The sequence below is a fragment of the Grampus griseus genome (genome assembly GCF_964374135.1).
Source record: "Grampus griseus genome assembly, chromosome: 21".
Lineage (NCBI taxonomy): Eukaryota > Metazoa > Chordata > Mammalia > Artiodactyla > Delphinidae > Grampus > Grampus griseus.
This window is the reverse complement of record NC_139015.1, coordinates 10,337,914-10,350,632: the sequence shown is the minus strand read 5'-3', so window position 1 is coordinate 10,350,632 and position 12,719 is coordinate 10,337,914. Positions and strand designations below refer to the sequence as shown.

General features: G+C 50.7%; 1 protein-coding gene across 2 annotated transcripts in view; it reads left to right on the top strand.

Annotated features, from left to right (window-relative positions):
* MYOM2 (myomesin 2) overlaps positions 1 to 12,719 on the top strand; it is an 88,557-nt gene that overhangs the window by 24,218 nt on the left and 51,620 nt on the right. For both annotated transcript variants that reach the window (XM_082680254.1, XM_082680253.1), the window contains exons 7-13: positions 1,654 to 1,742; positions 1,829 to 1,879; positions 2,634 to 2,798; positions 5,805 to 5,966; positions 8,190 to 8,331; positions 9,462 to 9,661; positions 10,638 to 10,691. In XM_082680254.1, coding sequence (XP_082536380.1) covers positions 1,654 to 1,742; positions 1,829 to 1,879; positions 2,634 to 2,798; positions 5,805 to 5,966; positions 8,190 to 8,331; positions 9,462 to 9,661; positions 10,638 to 10,691 — 863 coding nt within the window. The remainder of the gene's footprint in view (positions 1 to 1,653; positions 1,743 to 1,828; positions 1,880 to 2,633; positions 2,799 to 5,804; positions 5,967 to 8,189; positions 8,332 to 9,461; positions 9,662 to 10,637; positions 10,692 to 12,719) is intronic.

Here is a 12,719-nt window from a genome sequence, read left to right as displayed (position 1 = left end):
AAAAAAAATCCAAGCGAAGCCTAAGGTTATGGAAGAGAAGAAATTCTCCACTCGTCCCTAGACCCCCAGCCCTAGCCGTGTTCCCAGAGGTAGCTGCTGTGGCCTGTTTGTTGGGTGAATGTGTGTGTGTGTGTGTGTGTGTGCGCGCGCGCGTGCTCAGCGTGTGTGTAGATCAGCAGAGAACATTAATGGCCAGTGATGGGGAAAGCATCCGTGTTATGGTTACGGGATTTTTACATGTTGTACCGTCACTCTTACTCTGCCCCTGGCGATACGCTGTACCCGCAGTGTACGTGGAAATGGCACGGCAAAGGAATGTGATGCGTTCAGGCTAGAACTGCAGTTTTGTTGAGGGGCCTTGAGGTTGGCCTGTATCCCTCCAAGGTGGGCCTGAACGTAATGCACTGGTTCGAACATCTGCGGTCGCGGCTCTCTCTCCCTTGAGCAGCGGCCGTGACAGGAGGCCAGGTGGCATCACCGGGCGCAGTGGAACTGGATTAGAACCTCGTCGAGGCAGGGGCGGGGTTCTTCCCAGGCAGCGTGGGTCCCTGAAATGTTCTCTCTCGTTTCTTGGAGACACTGTATGTTTTGGTCAAAGAAACTATTTTCAGCTCCAAGTGGAATAGAAAATACAATAAGATGACGAAGGACTTCCAAAGAACGGGTTTGTCTCTGGGTCGCTGGATGCTTAAAGCATCTAAACGTGAAGTCTCAGTAAACTTTTTCTGTGTTTTTGTCACTGTGCCTGTGAGGCCCATGCCTGGGGAGATGGCAGAAGGCCCAGAAAGCTGCAGAGTTCAGAGTTTTGTGGACCTTGTTTCCCCAACTTCTTAAAGGCTCTACTTTCTCTCCAAGTGAATAGGGTAATAGTACTGTCTTGCTGGGCACTTGCGGCTTTTATACAGAGTAGCCAACGGAAAGTAACTAGCAGAGGGTCAGTTGAGTAAGAGTCCTCACGTCAAGTTTTGGGGGGAAGCTGGTGGGAAGACAGTTCATAGCCAGAAGCTAAGCTTCAGCTTCTGTGGGATGGATGTGGGGAGCTGAGGAGCCCCACCCCTGAGAAACTGGGCTCCGCGGTCCCTGGGCCATTGTCCTTCCCGGGGGTGGACATGCGTCCCTCACGACGCTCCGGGCCCGGAGGCCTCAGGTGGGTCCAGTCCAGGCACCTTTGTTACGCCCATGAGTGGGTGCTTCCTGTCTGGGCAATCCCACTGCTTTGGGGGTCTGTGCAGGGAACCCCTGGTGGGGAGGGAGGTGGGGTTGATTCTCCTGGAGGTTGAGGCCATTGGAGCTGCCCATTGACAAGATAAAACCACGGATGCTGCAGGTAGACAAACAGAACCAGAGGGAATACAAGCTTCTCTCTGAGAGTGCAGTTCAGCATTTCTGGAAGTGCTAGTACACCGTCTTCCCCCGCAAAGCCAAAGCCAAGGCATCGTATGGGATCAGACGTCACCCGTGTCTGTAGTTAATACCTCACTCCGAGGGCACAGCTGGCACTGCTCTCAAACAAATCACTCACGAACCAGGGGTCCAGGTCCCACGAGCTGCTGTCGAGGAAGGCTGTGCTCGAGTTCGGGTCGCTGACTCTCAGAGACCAGGCCGGCCCCCGACAGCACGTTCAGGACGCTGTCTTGCTTTTTTCCCTCCAAGGGTGGACTTTGACGATACTGCGACCTACTCGGCAGTGGCGACAAACGTGCATGGACAGGCGTCCACCAATGCGGCGGTGGTGGTGAGAAGTGAGTCTGCCGTCTTGCGGGGATGGGGCGCTGTCTCCCCACCTTCTGTCCTCTTTCTCTGCCGTGATCGCCGGACTGTCTTGCAGGATTCCGAGGTGACGAGGAGCCGTTGCATTCTGTGGGGCTCCCGATCAGAGGTAAGTTGATTCTGTTCCTTCTTTGTGCAGAAAAATGTGTACTGACATAGCATATCATTGAAAAATATTTCCTAAGCATCAGATCTCTTTTCAAACTGTGTTGCAAAAGGCCCTTTCTCCTGGCTGGGGTCGATGTGCTGACCGTCGCTGCCATAGATTCAGGGGCTCACACATCTTGGGGCTGATGCAGGATTTAAACCCTTTACGCTTTGCACGTGGCTCAGAGCACGCACCCCCTGCTCACTCTGCCTTCCATCCTCCTTTGGCACAAATGACCAGATTCCACTCCACACTGGTTTTCTGATTCTTCAGGAGTGGCTGAGTCAGCTCGGGCACCATAACAAACAGCACACCTGGGTCTTGAACATCACACAGTTACTTCCCTCAGTTCTGGAGGCTGGAGGTCCGAGGTCGAGGTGCCCACCAGGGAGGGGACACCGCGTCCCAGCTAGCAGGTGTGGGACGCCGTGTCCTCATGAAGAGCTGAGAGAAAGGGCTGTGGTCTCGTCCTCTCCTTACAAGGGCACTGACCCATCCCGGGTCACCTCCCACCTCCACGACCTCATCCAGCCTAATCACCCGAAGGCGACCCCCAATATCTTCACACCGGGGGGCGGGGCTTCGAGCTGAGAACGGGAGGGACACAGGCGCTCGGTCCACAGCGCAGCCCGTGAGGATGCGAGCGCAGGCGGTGGTGAGGGGCCTGCTTTGCCCAGCCGGCCCGCCGTGTGACCGCGCCGTCTGCCCCGTGCAGTGCCCCTGCCCTCCGTGATCCCGCACATGCACTTCGACGTCCAGTTTCTGGAGAAATTCGGTGTCACCTTCCGGAGGGAAGGCGAGACGCTGGCTCTCAAGTGCACGCTGCTGGTGACGCCGGACCTGAAGCGGGTGCAGCCGCGGGCCGAGTGGTACCGGGACGGTGAGTGTCGCGGCCTCTTGCACGCTCTGCGCCCACACCCGCCGTGCTTGGGCTCGGACCCCGGCCTCACTGGGGTGATGGTGACCTGGCGCTTTCTCCACCTCCGTGACAGCTGCGGGCAGCAGAGCAGGCGAGCCTGGGGCAGCTTGGACCTGCGTTGACCTTGAACTTCCCTGGGAATGGGTTTAGCAGGGAGGCCTGGAGGTAGATGAGTCATGGGGGGTTGTTATACCTCCATAAAGAGGGTCTCCGTGAGATTAGGAGGAATGAGCGGGGTGTCTGTGTCTTTATGTTTTTCCTCTGCTGAAGCAGTAGCTACCATTTATTAGAGCTTGTTGCGTCCCGACTCTATTCTGAGTGTGGTAACTCACTTGATTTTCATCAGGTCTTTGGGAGGGAAGTGTTGTCAACCCCCTCATAAGTGGGCAGCTGAGACAAGGAACTTCCTCGCCCTACCCCCGACCTCCGGGAAGTGGCAGGGCTGGGACCACCCCCATTCCCGGGGCCCTGCTCCACTGCTTCCGCCAGCCAGCATGGGCTGCCCTGTGCGGCTGTGTGGTGTGTGTGTGTGTGTGATGTGTGTGTGTGTGTGTGTGGTGTGTGTGTGTCTCTGTGTGTGTGGTGTGTGTGTGTGTGGTGTGTGTGTGTGTGGTGTGTGTGTGTGATGTGTGTGTGTGGGTGGTGGTGGTGTGTGGTGTGTGTGTGTGGTGTGTGTGTAGTGTGTGTGACGTGTGTGTATGTGGTGTATGTGGTGTGTGTATGTGGCGTGTGTGACGTGTGTGTGTGTGTAGTGTGTGTGACGTGTGTGTGGTGTGTGTGTGTAGTGTGTGTGGTGTGTGTATGTGGTGTGTGTGTGTGGTGTGTGTATGTGTGTGTGTGTGTAGTGTGTCTGACATGTGTGTGTGGTGTGTGTGGTGTGTGTGTGTATGTGTGGTGTGTGTGTGGTGTGTGTGTATGTGTGGTGTGTGTGTGTAGTGTGTGTGACGTGTGTGTGTGGTGTGTGTATGTGTGGTGTGTGGTGTGTGTGTGTGGTGTGTGTGTGTGTATGTGCCGTGTGTGTGTGTATGTGTGGTGTGTATGGTGTGTGTGTGTGTATGTGCCGTGTGTGTGTGTATGTGTGGTGTGTGTGGTGTGTGTGTATGTGTGGTGTGTGTGTGTGTAGTGTGTGTGACGTGTGTGTGTGGTGTGTGTATGTGTGGTGTGTGGTGTGTGTGTGTGTGGTGTGTGTGTGTGTGACGTGTGTGTGTGGTGTGTGTGTATGTGTGGTGTGTGTGTGTAGTGTGTGTGACGTGTGTGTGTGGTGTGTGTATGTGTGGTGTGTGGTGTGTGTGTGTGGTGTGTGTGGTGTGTGTGTGTGTATGTGCCGTGTGTGTGTGTATGTGTGGTGTGTGTGGTGTGTGTGTATGTGTGGTGTGTGTGTGTGTAGTGTGTGTGACGTGTGTGTGTGGTGTGTGTATGTGGTGTGTGTATGTGTGGTGTGTGGTGTGTGTGTGACGTGTGTGTGTGTGGTGTGTGTAGTGTGTGTGGCGTGTGTGTGTGTATGTGTGGTGTGTGTGTAGTGTGTGTGATGTGTGTGTGTGTGGCGTGTGTGTGTGTGTGTAGTATGTGTGGCGTGTGTGTGTGGTGTCTGTGGATGTGGTGTGTGTATGTGGGGTGTGTGTATGTGGCGTGTGTGTGTGTGTGTGACGTGTGTGTGACGTGTGTGTGTGTGGCGTGTGTGGGTAGACTGTGGAAGGAAGCTTCATCTCGGGCTGCTGCTTCTAAGGGAGCTCACTCCCTATGGATTCAGTCACAGAACATCCTGCCTGTGTTTATTCAGGGCCTAACCCAATGCAGAGTAGCACAGAGTCACACGCCATTCCTGCCATGAGGTGTGTATAATCCAGTTGGGGAAAATACACAAAATGGTAAAGCAGAGCCTCTGTGAAGTGTAAGGAGTGTCCCAGAACAGGCTGTGATATTTTGCCAAACGCATGGCACTGGCCCCGCGCACTGTTCAAGTTAGCCAAGAAAGCAGGTTTGCGGTGATGATGGAGAGCTTTATGGAAAGAAAAAATAGGCCGTTGACAGATGAGAAGGGCTCTGAGCTGGCGGAGGGGGAGGGGGACCCCTGGGCCCAAGCGCAGAGGAGAGGAACAGGTACGCGTCCCAGGTGCAGAGGAGATGCCTGTGACCTTGCAACCCCCGGGAGTCCGCTGCTGGGATCCGAGGGCACTGGGCTTGTGTTCTTAGGTTGGAATAGGATAGTTGTGTCTGATCTTCATGGTCCGGGAGGGAGAGAGGAAGGGAGAGAACCTCTTTGTGGTGGCAAAGGAGATTAATTTCCCCTTTGCAATTCTACTTTAAGAGTTAAGTTCTAAGATTCTAAGTTACCCTTTCTGGAAATGAAATGGGTTCGAGGAGCGTTCTCCTAACATTCCCAGAGGATGTTGGCATGGATCTTAGAAGGTGTTCCCGTGACTAGGAAGTGCCCGGGATTCTGGGGACCCGCAGTTTCATAGTCTTGGCCAATTCGAATGGAACAGGCAGGTTCAAGGCTGCACCTGACAGGCTGTCCTCTCTGCACTTTCCAGCTACGGATGTTGGCAAATCAGTAGGTGAACAATAATTTCTCATGATTTTATTTTGTGTCTGCTTGATATCCAGTGTTGAGTATTTTTCGTCACTTCCCTTGTTTCTTCTCCCGAAATTTGCCTCTTTGGTTTCGTCGCCTTCTGACTGGTTTGTTGGCACTGTATTATTAATTTCTAAGGAACGCTGGTGGGGGACTTCCTGGTGTCAGCGTCTGGGTGAAGTGCGTTTCGAAGCTGCAGCAGGGCCCCTTGCAGACGAGTCCCGCCTTTCACACTCCGCGTGCTGACCTCTGTCCTGTCCCGCGTGTCCCGGTCCCCCCAGCCCCACGTGTGTGTTTGTGCTCCGGGTCAGACTGGCGGGCACCTCTGTCCTCCGCGTGTGCCCCGGGTCCCTGCGTGTCCCTGAAGCCCGTCTCCCTTGATCGTCTTCCAGACGTGCTGCTGAAGGAGTCCAAGTGGATAAAGATGTTCTTTGGGGACGGCCAGGCCTTGCTGTCCTTCAGTCACCTCAACAAGGACGACGAGGGTCTCTACACCCTGAGGATCGTGTCCAGGGGAGGGGTCAGCGACCACAGCGCCTACCTGTTCGTCCGAGGTGCGCAGGCTACGGGTGGGGTGGGACGGGGCCCAGACGGAGCCCAAGGCTGCTCCCCAGAGATGGCCTGACCGCCGGGAGGTGTTTCCTGGGCGCGTCCCGATTACATCCGCGACATAAGCAGGTGTCACTGGGGATGGAGCAGAGGCGGAGCTTTGTGTCCCTGTCGCTGATAAATTGCTGGAATTTGTAGGATGACTCCTTGGAGTGAACAGCCCCGAACTGCTGATTCTGGAGGAAATCCACGCGGGGAGTGGGGTCCGGAGTGGAAGGGCCCGTTTCCGGGCCGCCTGGGCCTCCCTCCCCTCTTCCCCTGCTTAGGCCTTGTGACAGGGCCAGGGCCGTGGCAGGAAGGACTGACACTGTCATGACCACTGACTTCAGTCACATGTGTGTTTAAGACAGTAACCACGGGGGCCACACCTCCGGGGCGCTTACACCAGGAGACACGCGTGTTGTCATGTTTCATCCTCCCAGCAGCCCATGAGAGCCTGTCCATCCCACTCATGGAAAGGAAAACAAAGCTCATGATATCCCAGGCACAGTGGTTGATGTTATACATATACGTGTATTTATCTTTATGTATATGTATAACATAGATATTTGTGTATTATCTATAAATGCCTATCATATATAGGCTTGTGGGTGTACATATTCATACGTGTGTCGATGTATACGTCACATATACACACTCTTATGTAAGGGATGTATAAAATGGATAAAATTATATATAATATTATATATATGTATATGTGTACACATACATACAGGTGTATATATGTGTACACACACACATACATATTCACATATGTATATATAATCTAAAGTTCTCACAGCAGTTTTGGAAGAAAATACTCTCTCTTTCTCCAGGGAAGGTGTAGCGCGCAGAGGCCTGGGCACTTCTCTGGGAAGCAGGAGCTCGCCCCCTGCGAAGCCCCGGCCCTGTGTGCGGGGCAGTGAGTGCCCCCCAGCCGAGCCCTCACCCTGCACCGGCCTGGCTCGTGCAGCGGCCTCGGGCATAGAGGCCCCTCCTGGCTGAGGCCTGGCCGGCCCCTCCCCGGGACACCAGTCTCTTCTGGGTGGCCGGCGGCTGCTTTCCTGACCGGGACGCCCCTCTTCCTCTCCCCGCGGCCCTGGCCACTCTGCCCTCCATTCCCTACCCCTGCCTTACCTGCCCTGTTCTCCGTGTCTCCTGCACCTGTATGCCCACCTCGGGCTCCAGGTTATATGTGCCTGGAATGACACCGTCAGTATATTATTTTTTCCAAACCATTTCCGTTAGATCCCTGGGGTTTTAGACACGTCCACAAAGTTTTACCATTTTTATTTGGTTGGCGTTAAAATGTGCCTTCCATTCTCCGTGCGTGCCTTCTAGCAAGGTGTTTTGCCCCATGAAAGCACAGTAAAAGCAGTAGCTGACATTGCCTTGCTTGTGCAGCCAGCAGGAGGAAAATAATGCACGTATGGGGAGTTTAAGTGTTCTGACAACTTTCTGAGGACTTTGAGTATGAGAGACAATATTTGACTTGGTGTGAAGAAATCCTTAGCTTTTAATATGCCGAGGAGAGGGGAGCAAGGAAGCGTACAGTGCTTACACTGCTGAGAAGGTCCAGCTGCCCTAGGTCCTGAAGAAATGCACATTTTACATGGGGAAATTAAATGTGCAGTGTCTTCACTTCCTAAATGGCTCTGTTGGCCTTCAGGGCCGCCGTAATTAACAGTTGAAAACAGACGTAATTGCGCTGTGACCATAATTGGCGGTGGAAGGGATGCATGGGTACGGACCCAAAGTGTGCTCACGACTTGCAGGAAAAAAAATCTAAGTCCTCAGACCTTCGGAGGACTCTGAAACACACAAGTGTCTAAGGTACTGTCTCTCAGGTGTTCAAAAGGCCCCATTGTTATTATCATTACATCGGTCGGTTTTGGACGACATGACATTACGTGATGACATGCCATCAGCAGAAGGTGAACTTCAACTTGGATTCGTTTACGGAAAATCACAGACTGAGTGTGTCCTAGAGGACAGAGTGTTTCGAGTTTAAAGACTCATCAGTACATGTATGTCTCTTGTCACCAGTCCATCAAGGGCGTGAGGACTAGGCGGGGGAGGAGAGCAAGCAGATAGCTCACTGAGTTTGAAGAAGTTGTCAGCTGGCCTCAGCTGTCCCCCCCGCACCCAGGACCCTGATCACGTGACTCCCCTCTCCTCTCCCACCCCAGACGCTGACCCCCTGGTCACGGGGGCCCCTGGCGCGCCCATGGACCTGCAGTGCCACGATGTAAACCGGGATTATGTCATCGTAACTTGGAAGCCACCCAACACGACCAAGGAGAGCCCGGTCATCGGCTATTTTGTTGATCGGTGAGTGTCCACTGATTCCTCTGGGGATGGAAACGTTCCTCAAAAGAGTATTACCCAGGACGAGGTGTGTAGGTATTTCTCTGATCTCAAGTTTGTGATGCCGTTCTTGATGGGATATAGGTAACTTCACTATTTGGTTATTAGTCATTCCTGGCTGGGTAATTGGAAATATCACCTGCCAGGCGGGGCCTCGTGTACCCACACGCGGTTCCGTGTGTGCTGGCTGAGGCTCAGTTTGCCTAACTGGTACCAGTATCAAATCCCACCCTGCCTCTCCAGGCTTGCTCTGAGCCCAGCCTGCAGGCTCCGCTGAGGGTCCAGCCTGGGGCTAGGGTGGGGCTCCGGCCGGCAGGTCTGTGCTCAGCCCTGTTCCCCCCTCCGAGGACGAGGGCCTTGGCATGGTGACGTCGGGCTGAGGATGCCAGCAGGAATTTGACATGCAGTTTCTGTATTGACATTTCTCAGCCTGGGAAAAATGGAGGTCAATCTTTTCTACATTTTCAGATTTCTGGTCAGGACTTAATATTTCCTAAAGACTTCCAAATTCCTCATGACAAGCGTTCTAGAAAGAAACATCTTAACGTGATTGGAGTAGACGGTGAGCCAGCCTCGCAGCGAGGACTCACTTTGTGTCCCGGTGGAGAAAGATGCGTCTTTGGGACACCGGGTGAAGGACCGTTGATTTCCTGGGCCTAGGCAGCAGACGTGCCAGGGAGCTTAGGGGCACCCAGAGATTTTGTGGTGTAAATTGAAAGAGAACTGTCAGGGATAGATCTGAAATAACCCTTGGAGGAGATTTTGACTAAATGTTTTTGAAGGGGGGAATTGAGCTTCAGCTGTAAGTTAGAAAGACTCAGGGACGATATGTGTATATACCACATTTCCTAGACAGCTCTGTCTTTTAAAGTTTATTTATACTACTATTTGTGTAAATCAATATTTCGACAGCATTCATTTTACCAGTGGGAGATGTTCTCCTGTTATAACTGTGTATATATAACTGTATATATATATATATGTATATATATAATTATATATATATAATATATGCACGTAATGTATGTATACAGCTCTATATACTTACTAGACTGATATAGTTGTTATTCTCTACTCTTATTTTTTATTTGAAGATGTGAAGTGGGAACTGACAGTTGGGTTCAGTGCAATGACCGCCCCGTGAAGATCTGTAAATACCCCGTAACCGGACTTTTTGAAGGAAGGTCCTACATCTTCCGCGTGCGGGCTGTCAACAATGCAGGGATCAGCCGGCCTTCCAGAGTCTCTGAGGCTGTGGCTGCCCTCGACCCCCTTGACCTCAAACCGTTACAAGGTAGGGCGCGCAGACTTCAAGTTCCAGCAGTTCTGTGTGATTTGTTCTTTCTCTTTTCCCCCCATCTTGTATCTGAGCCTCGAGAACATCTTCAGAGCTGAGCACAGCACAGCTGTGCCTCATGGGCTCCGATGGCCGTCAAGGTCACGTTAGGGGTGGGGATGCCAGGCTGACATTTATACCTTGAAACGAAGGTGCTTCATCTTCCTAAGGCTCTTCACTGAAATCCAGTTAAATTGGTTCAGAATTAGACTTTTCTTAGTCCACTGATGTTGTAATTTCAACACATGATGAGGCTCAGAAGGCGGTGAAGCCAAGCCCCTCCCTTTCTGAATTTTAATTTCACATGACCCAGATTCCTTAACGGGATTGGGCCCTTAATTATGGTTTTAAGTGGGTCACTGCATTTTCCTTACCTGCGTGGCCTTCGGAGCACAGGCTCTGGACACGCAGGCTCAGCGGCCATGGCTCACGGGCCCAGCCGCTCTGCAGCATGTGGGATCTTCCCGGACCGGGGCACGAACCCGCGTCCCCCACATCGGCAGGCAGACTCTCAACCACTGCGCCACCAGGGAAGCCCCCTGCGTGGCCTTTTGAATCCAGTACAAAGAGCCAAGAAGCACTGGATCTCTGAGACCACTTCCAAAACATCAACTCTGAGGACCTCAGAGTAGTGCGAATGATGTCATCGTAATACAAAGGTGATTCTGGGGGCTTCCCTGGTGGTGCAGTGGTTGAGAGTCCACCTGCCGATGCAGGGGACACGGGTTCGTGCCCCGGTCCGGGAAGATCCCACATGCCGCGGAGCGGCTGGGCGCGTGAGCCATGGCCGCTGAGCCTGCGCGTCCGGAGCCTGTGCTCTGCAACGGGAGAGGCCACAGCAGTGAGAGGCCCGTGTATTGCAAAAAATAAAGGTGATTCTGGGAATCCAGCGCTTTCTGGACGTCAAATTCAGCACTGACCTTTCTCTCCGCAGCAGTCCACTGGGAGGGAGATAAAGAAATCGTAATCTATCAGGAGGACCTTGAAGGTAAGGAACTCGTTACCATTTCCTTTCAGCTGCTTATACCCTAGGGATTTAGGGTTGTAATTAGAGAGTGGTGGGTACACTCTTCACATGTAAAAATAAAAACTGTGGGTCAAGCTTAAGGTCTATGGAATTTAAAAAGTCAGCAGGGCAGAGGGCGGGAATGAAAGTGAGAGTGGAGGTCAGTGGAGTCCTGGCTTCATGGCTTCATGTGGGATCTCTCAGGCATCCTCGGGGACCTACAGAGGAGTAACCAGACCCAACCTGAGACTTAAGTCCTGGCCGAGGCTGGGGTCCTTTCTCCCAGACTCCACGACTGAACAGTATTTTATTTTATTATTTTTTTAAGCAAAAATTTTATTTCTAACATTTTGACTAAAAGGGACTAGTTTTCTGTCAAATAATGTCCCTGTGGTTTGAAAGTTTGCATTTCCTTTTTTCTATTGGATTTTGTGCACACTTCTTCTTAATAGTCCTTAGATATCTGGGAAGATAAATTTACTGAGAAGGAGAATCTAGCATCATTAACCAGGAATCCAAAGATTTTCATTGGAATTGTAACTACAGTTCACAGAGGACAGTGAGTGAAAACTTAAAAATTAGTAAGTCAGAAAGAGAAAAACAAATATCGTATATTAACGCATATATGTGGAATCTGAAAAAACTGGTATAGAAGATCTTATTTACAAAGCAGAAATAGAAACACAGACATAGAGAACAAACGTATGGATACCAAGGGGGAAGGGGGGGGATGAATTGGGAAATTGGGACTAACATATATACACTATTGATATTATGTATTAAATAGATAACTAGTGAGAACCTACTGTATAGCACAGGGAAGTCTACTCAGTGCTCTGTGGTGACCTAAATGGGAAGGAAATCCAAAAAAGGGGGGATATATGTATACTTATAGCTGATTCACTTTGCTGTACAGTAGAAACTAACACAACATTGTAAAGCAGCTGTACTCCAATAAAAAGTTAAAAAATAAAATAAAGTCTTAGTTAAAACCTCTGCTTCCAGAAAAACTCAGAAACTGGGAAAGATGCCCAACAAGTAAGTAACAAAAGAAAACAATTTAGGAAAGGTGGATGTTATGACCTCCTAAACAGCTCATGAAAACACACACGTTTGAGTGAGTAAAAAATGGCCCAGTTATATTAGAAGAGATGTTTGCTGCAGGAGACCAGCCTGTATAAAATACGTATTTTGGGGGGAATTTTTGAATTTTATTTTATTTATTTTTTTATACAGCAGGTTCTTATTAGTTATCCATGTTATACATATTAGTGTATATATGTCAATCCCAATCTCCCAATTCATCATACCAACCCCCCACCACTTTCCCCCCTTGGTGTCCATACGTTTGTTCTCTACATCTGTGTCTCAATTTCTGCCCTGCAAAACCGGTTCATCTGTACCATTTTTCTAGGTTCAACATATATGCATTAATATACGATACTTGTTTTTCCCTCCTAGCAATGGCTTCTTTTTTTTTTTTTAAACATCTTTATTGGAGTATAATTGCTTTGCATTGTTGTGTTAGTATCTGCTTTATAACAAAGTGACTCAACTATACCTGTACATATATCCCCATATCCCCTCCCTCTTGCGTCTCCCTCCCACCCTCCTTATCTCACCCCTCTAGGTGGTCACAAAGCACCCAGCTGATCTCCCTGTGCTATGCGGCTGCTTCCCACTAGCTATCTATTTTACATTTGGTAGTGTATATATATGTCAATGCCACTCTCTCACTTCTTCCCAGCTTACCCTTCCCCTTTCCTGTGTCCTCGAGTCCATTCTCTACGTCTGCATCTTTATTCCTGTCCTGCCCTAGATTCTTCAGAACCATGTTTTTTTCCTTTAGATTCCATATATATGTGTTAGCATATGGTATTTGTCTTTCTCTTTCTGACTTACTTCACTCGTATGACAGACTTTAGGTCCATCCACCTCACTACAAATAACTCAATTTTTTTCTTTTTATGGCTGAGTAATATTCCATTGTATATATGTGCCACATCTTCT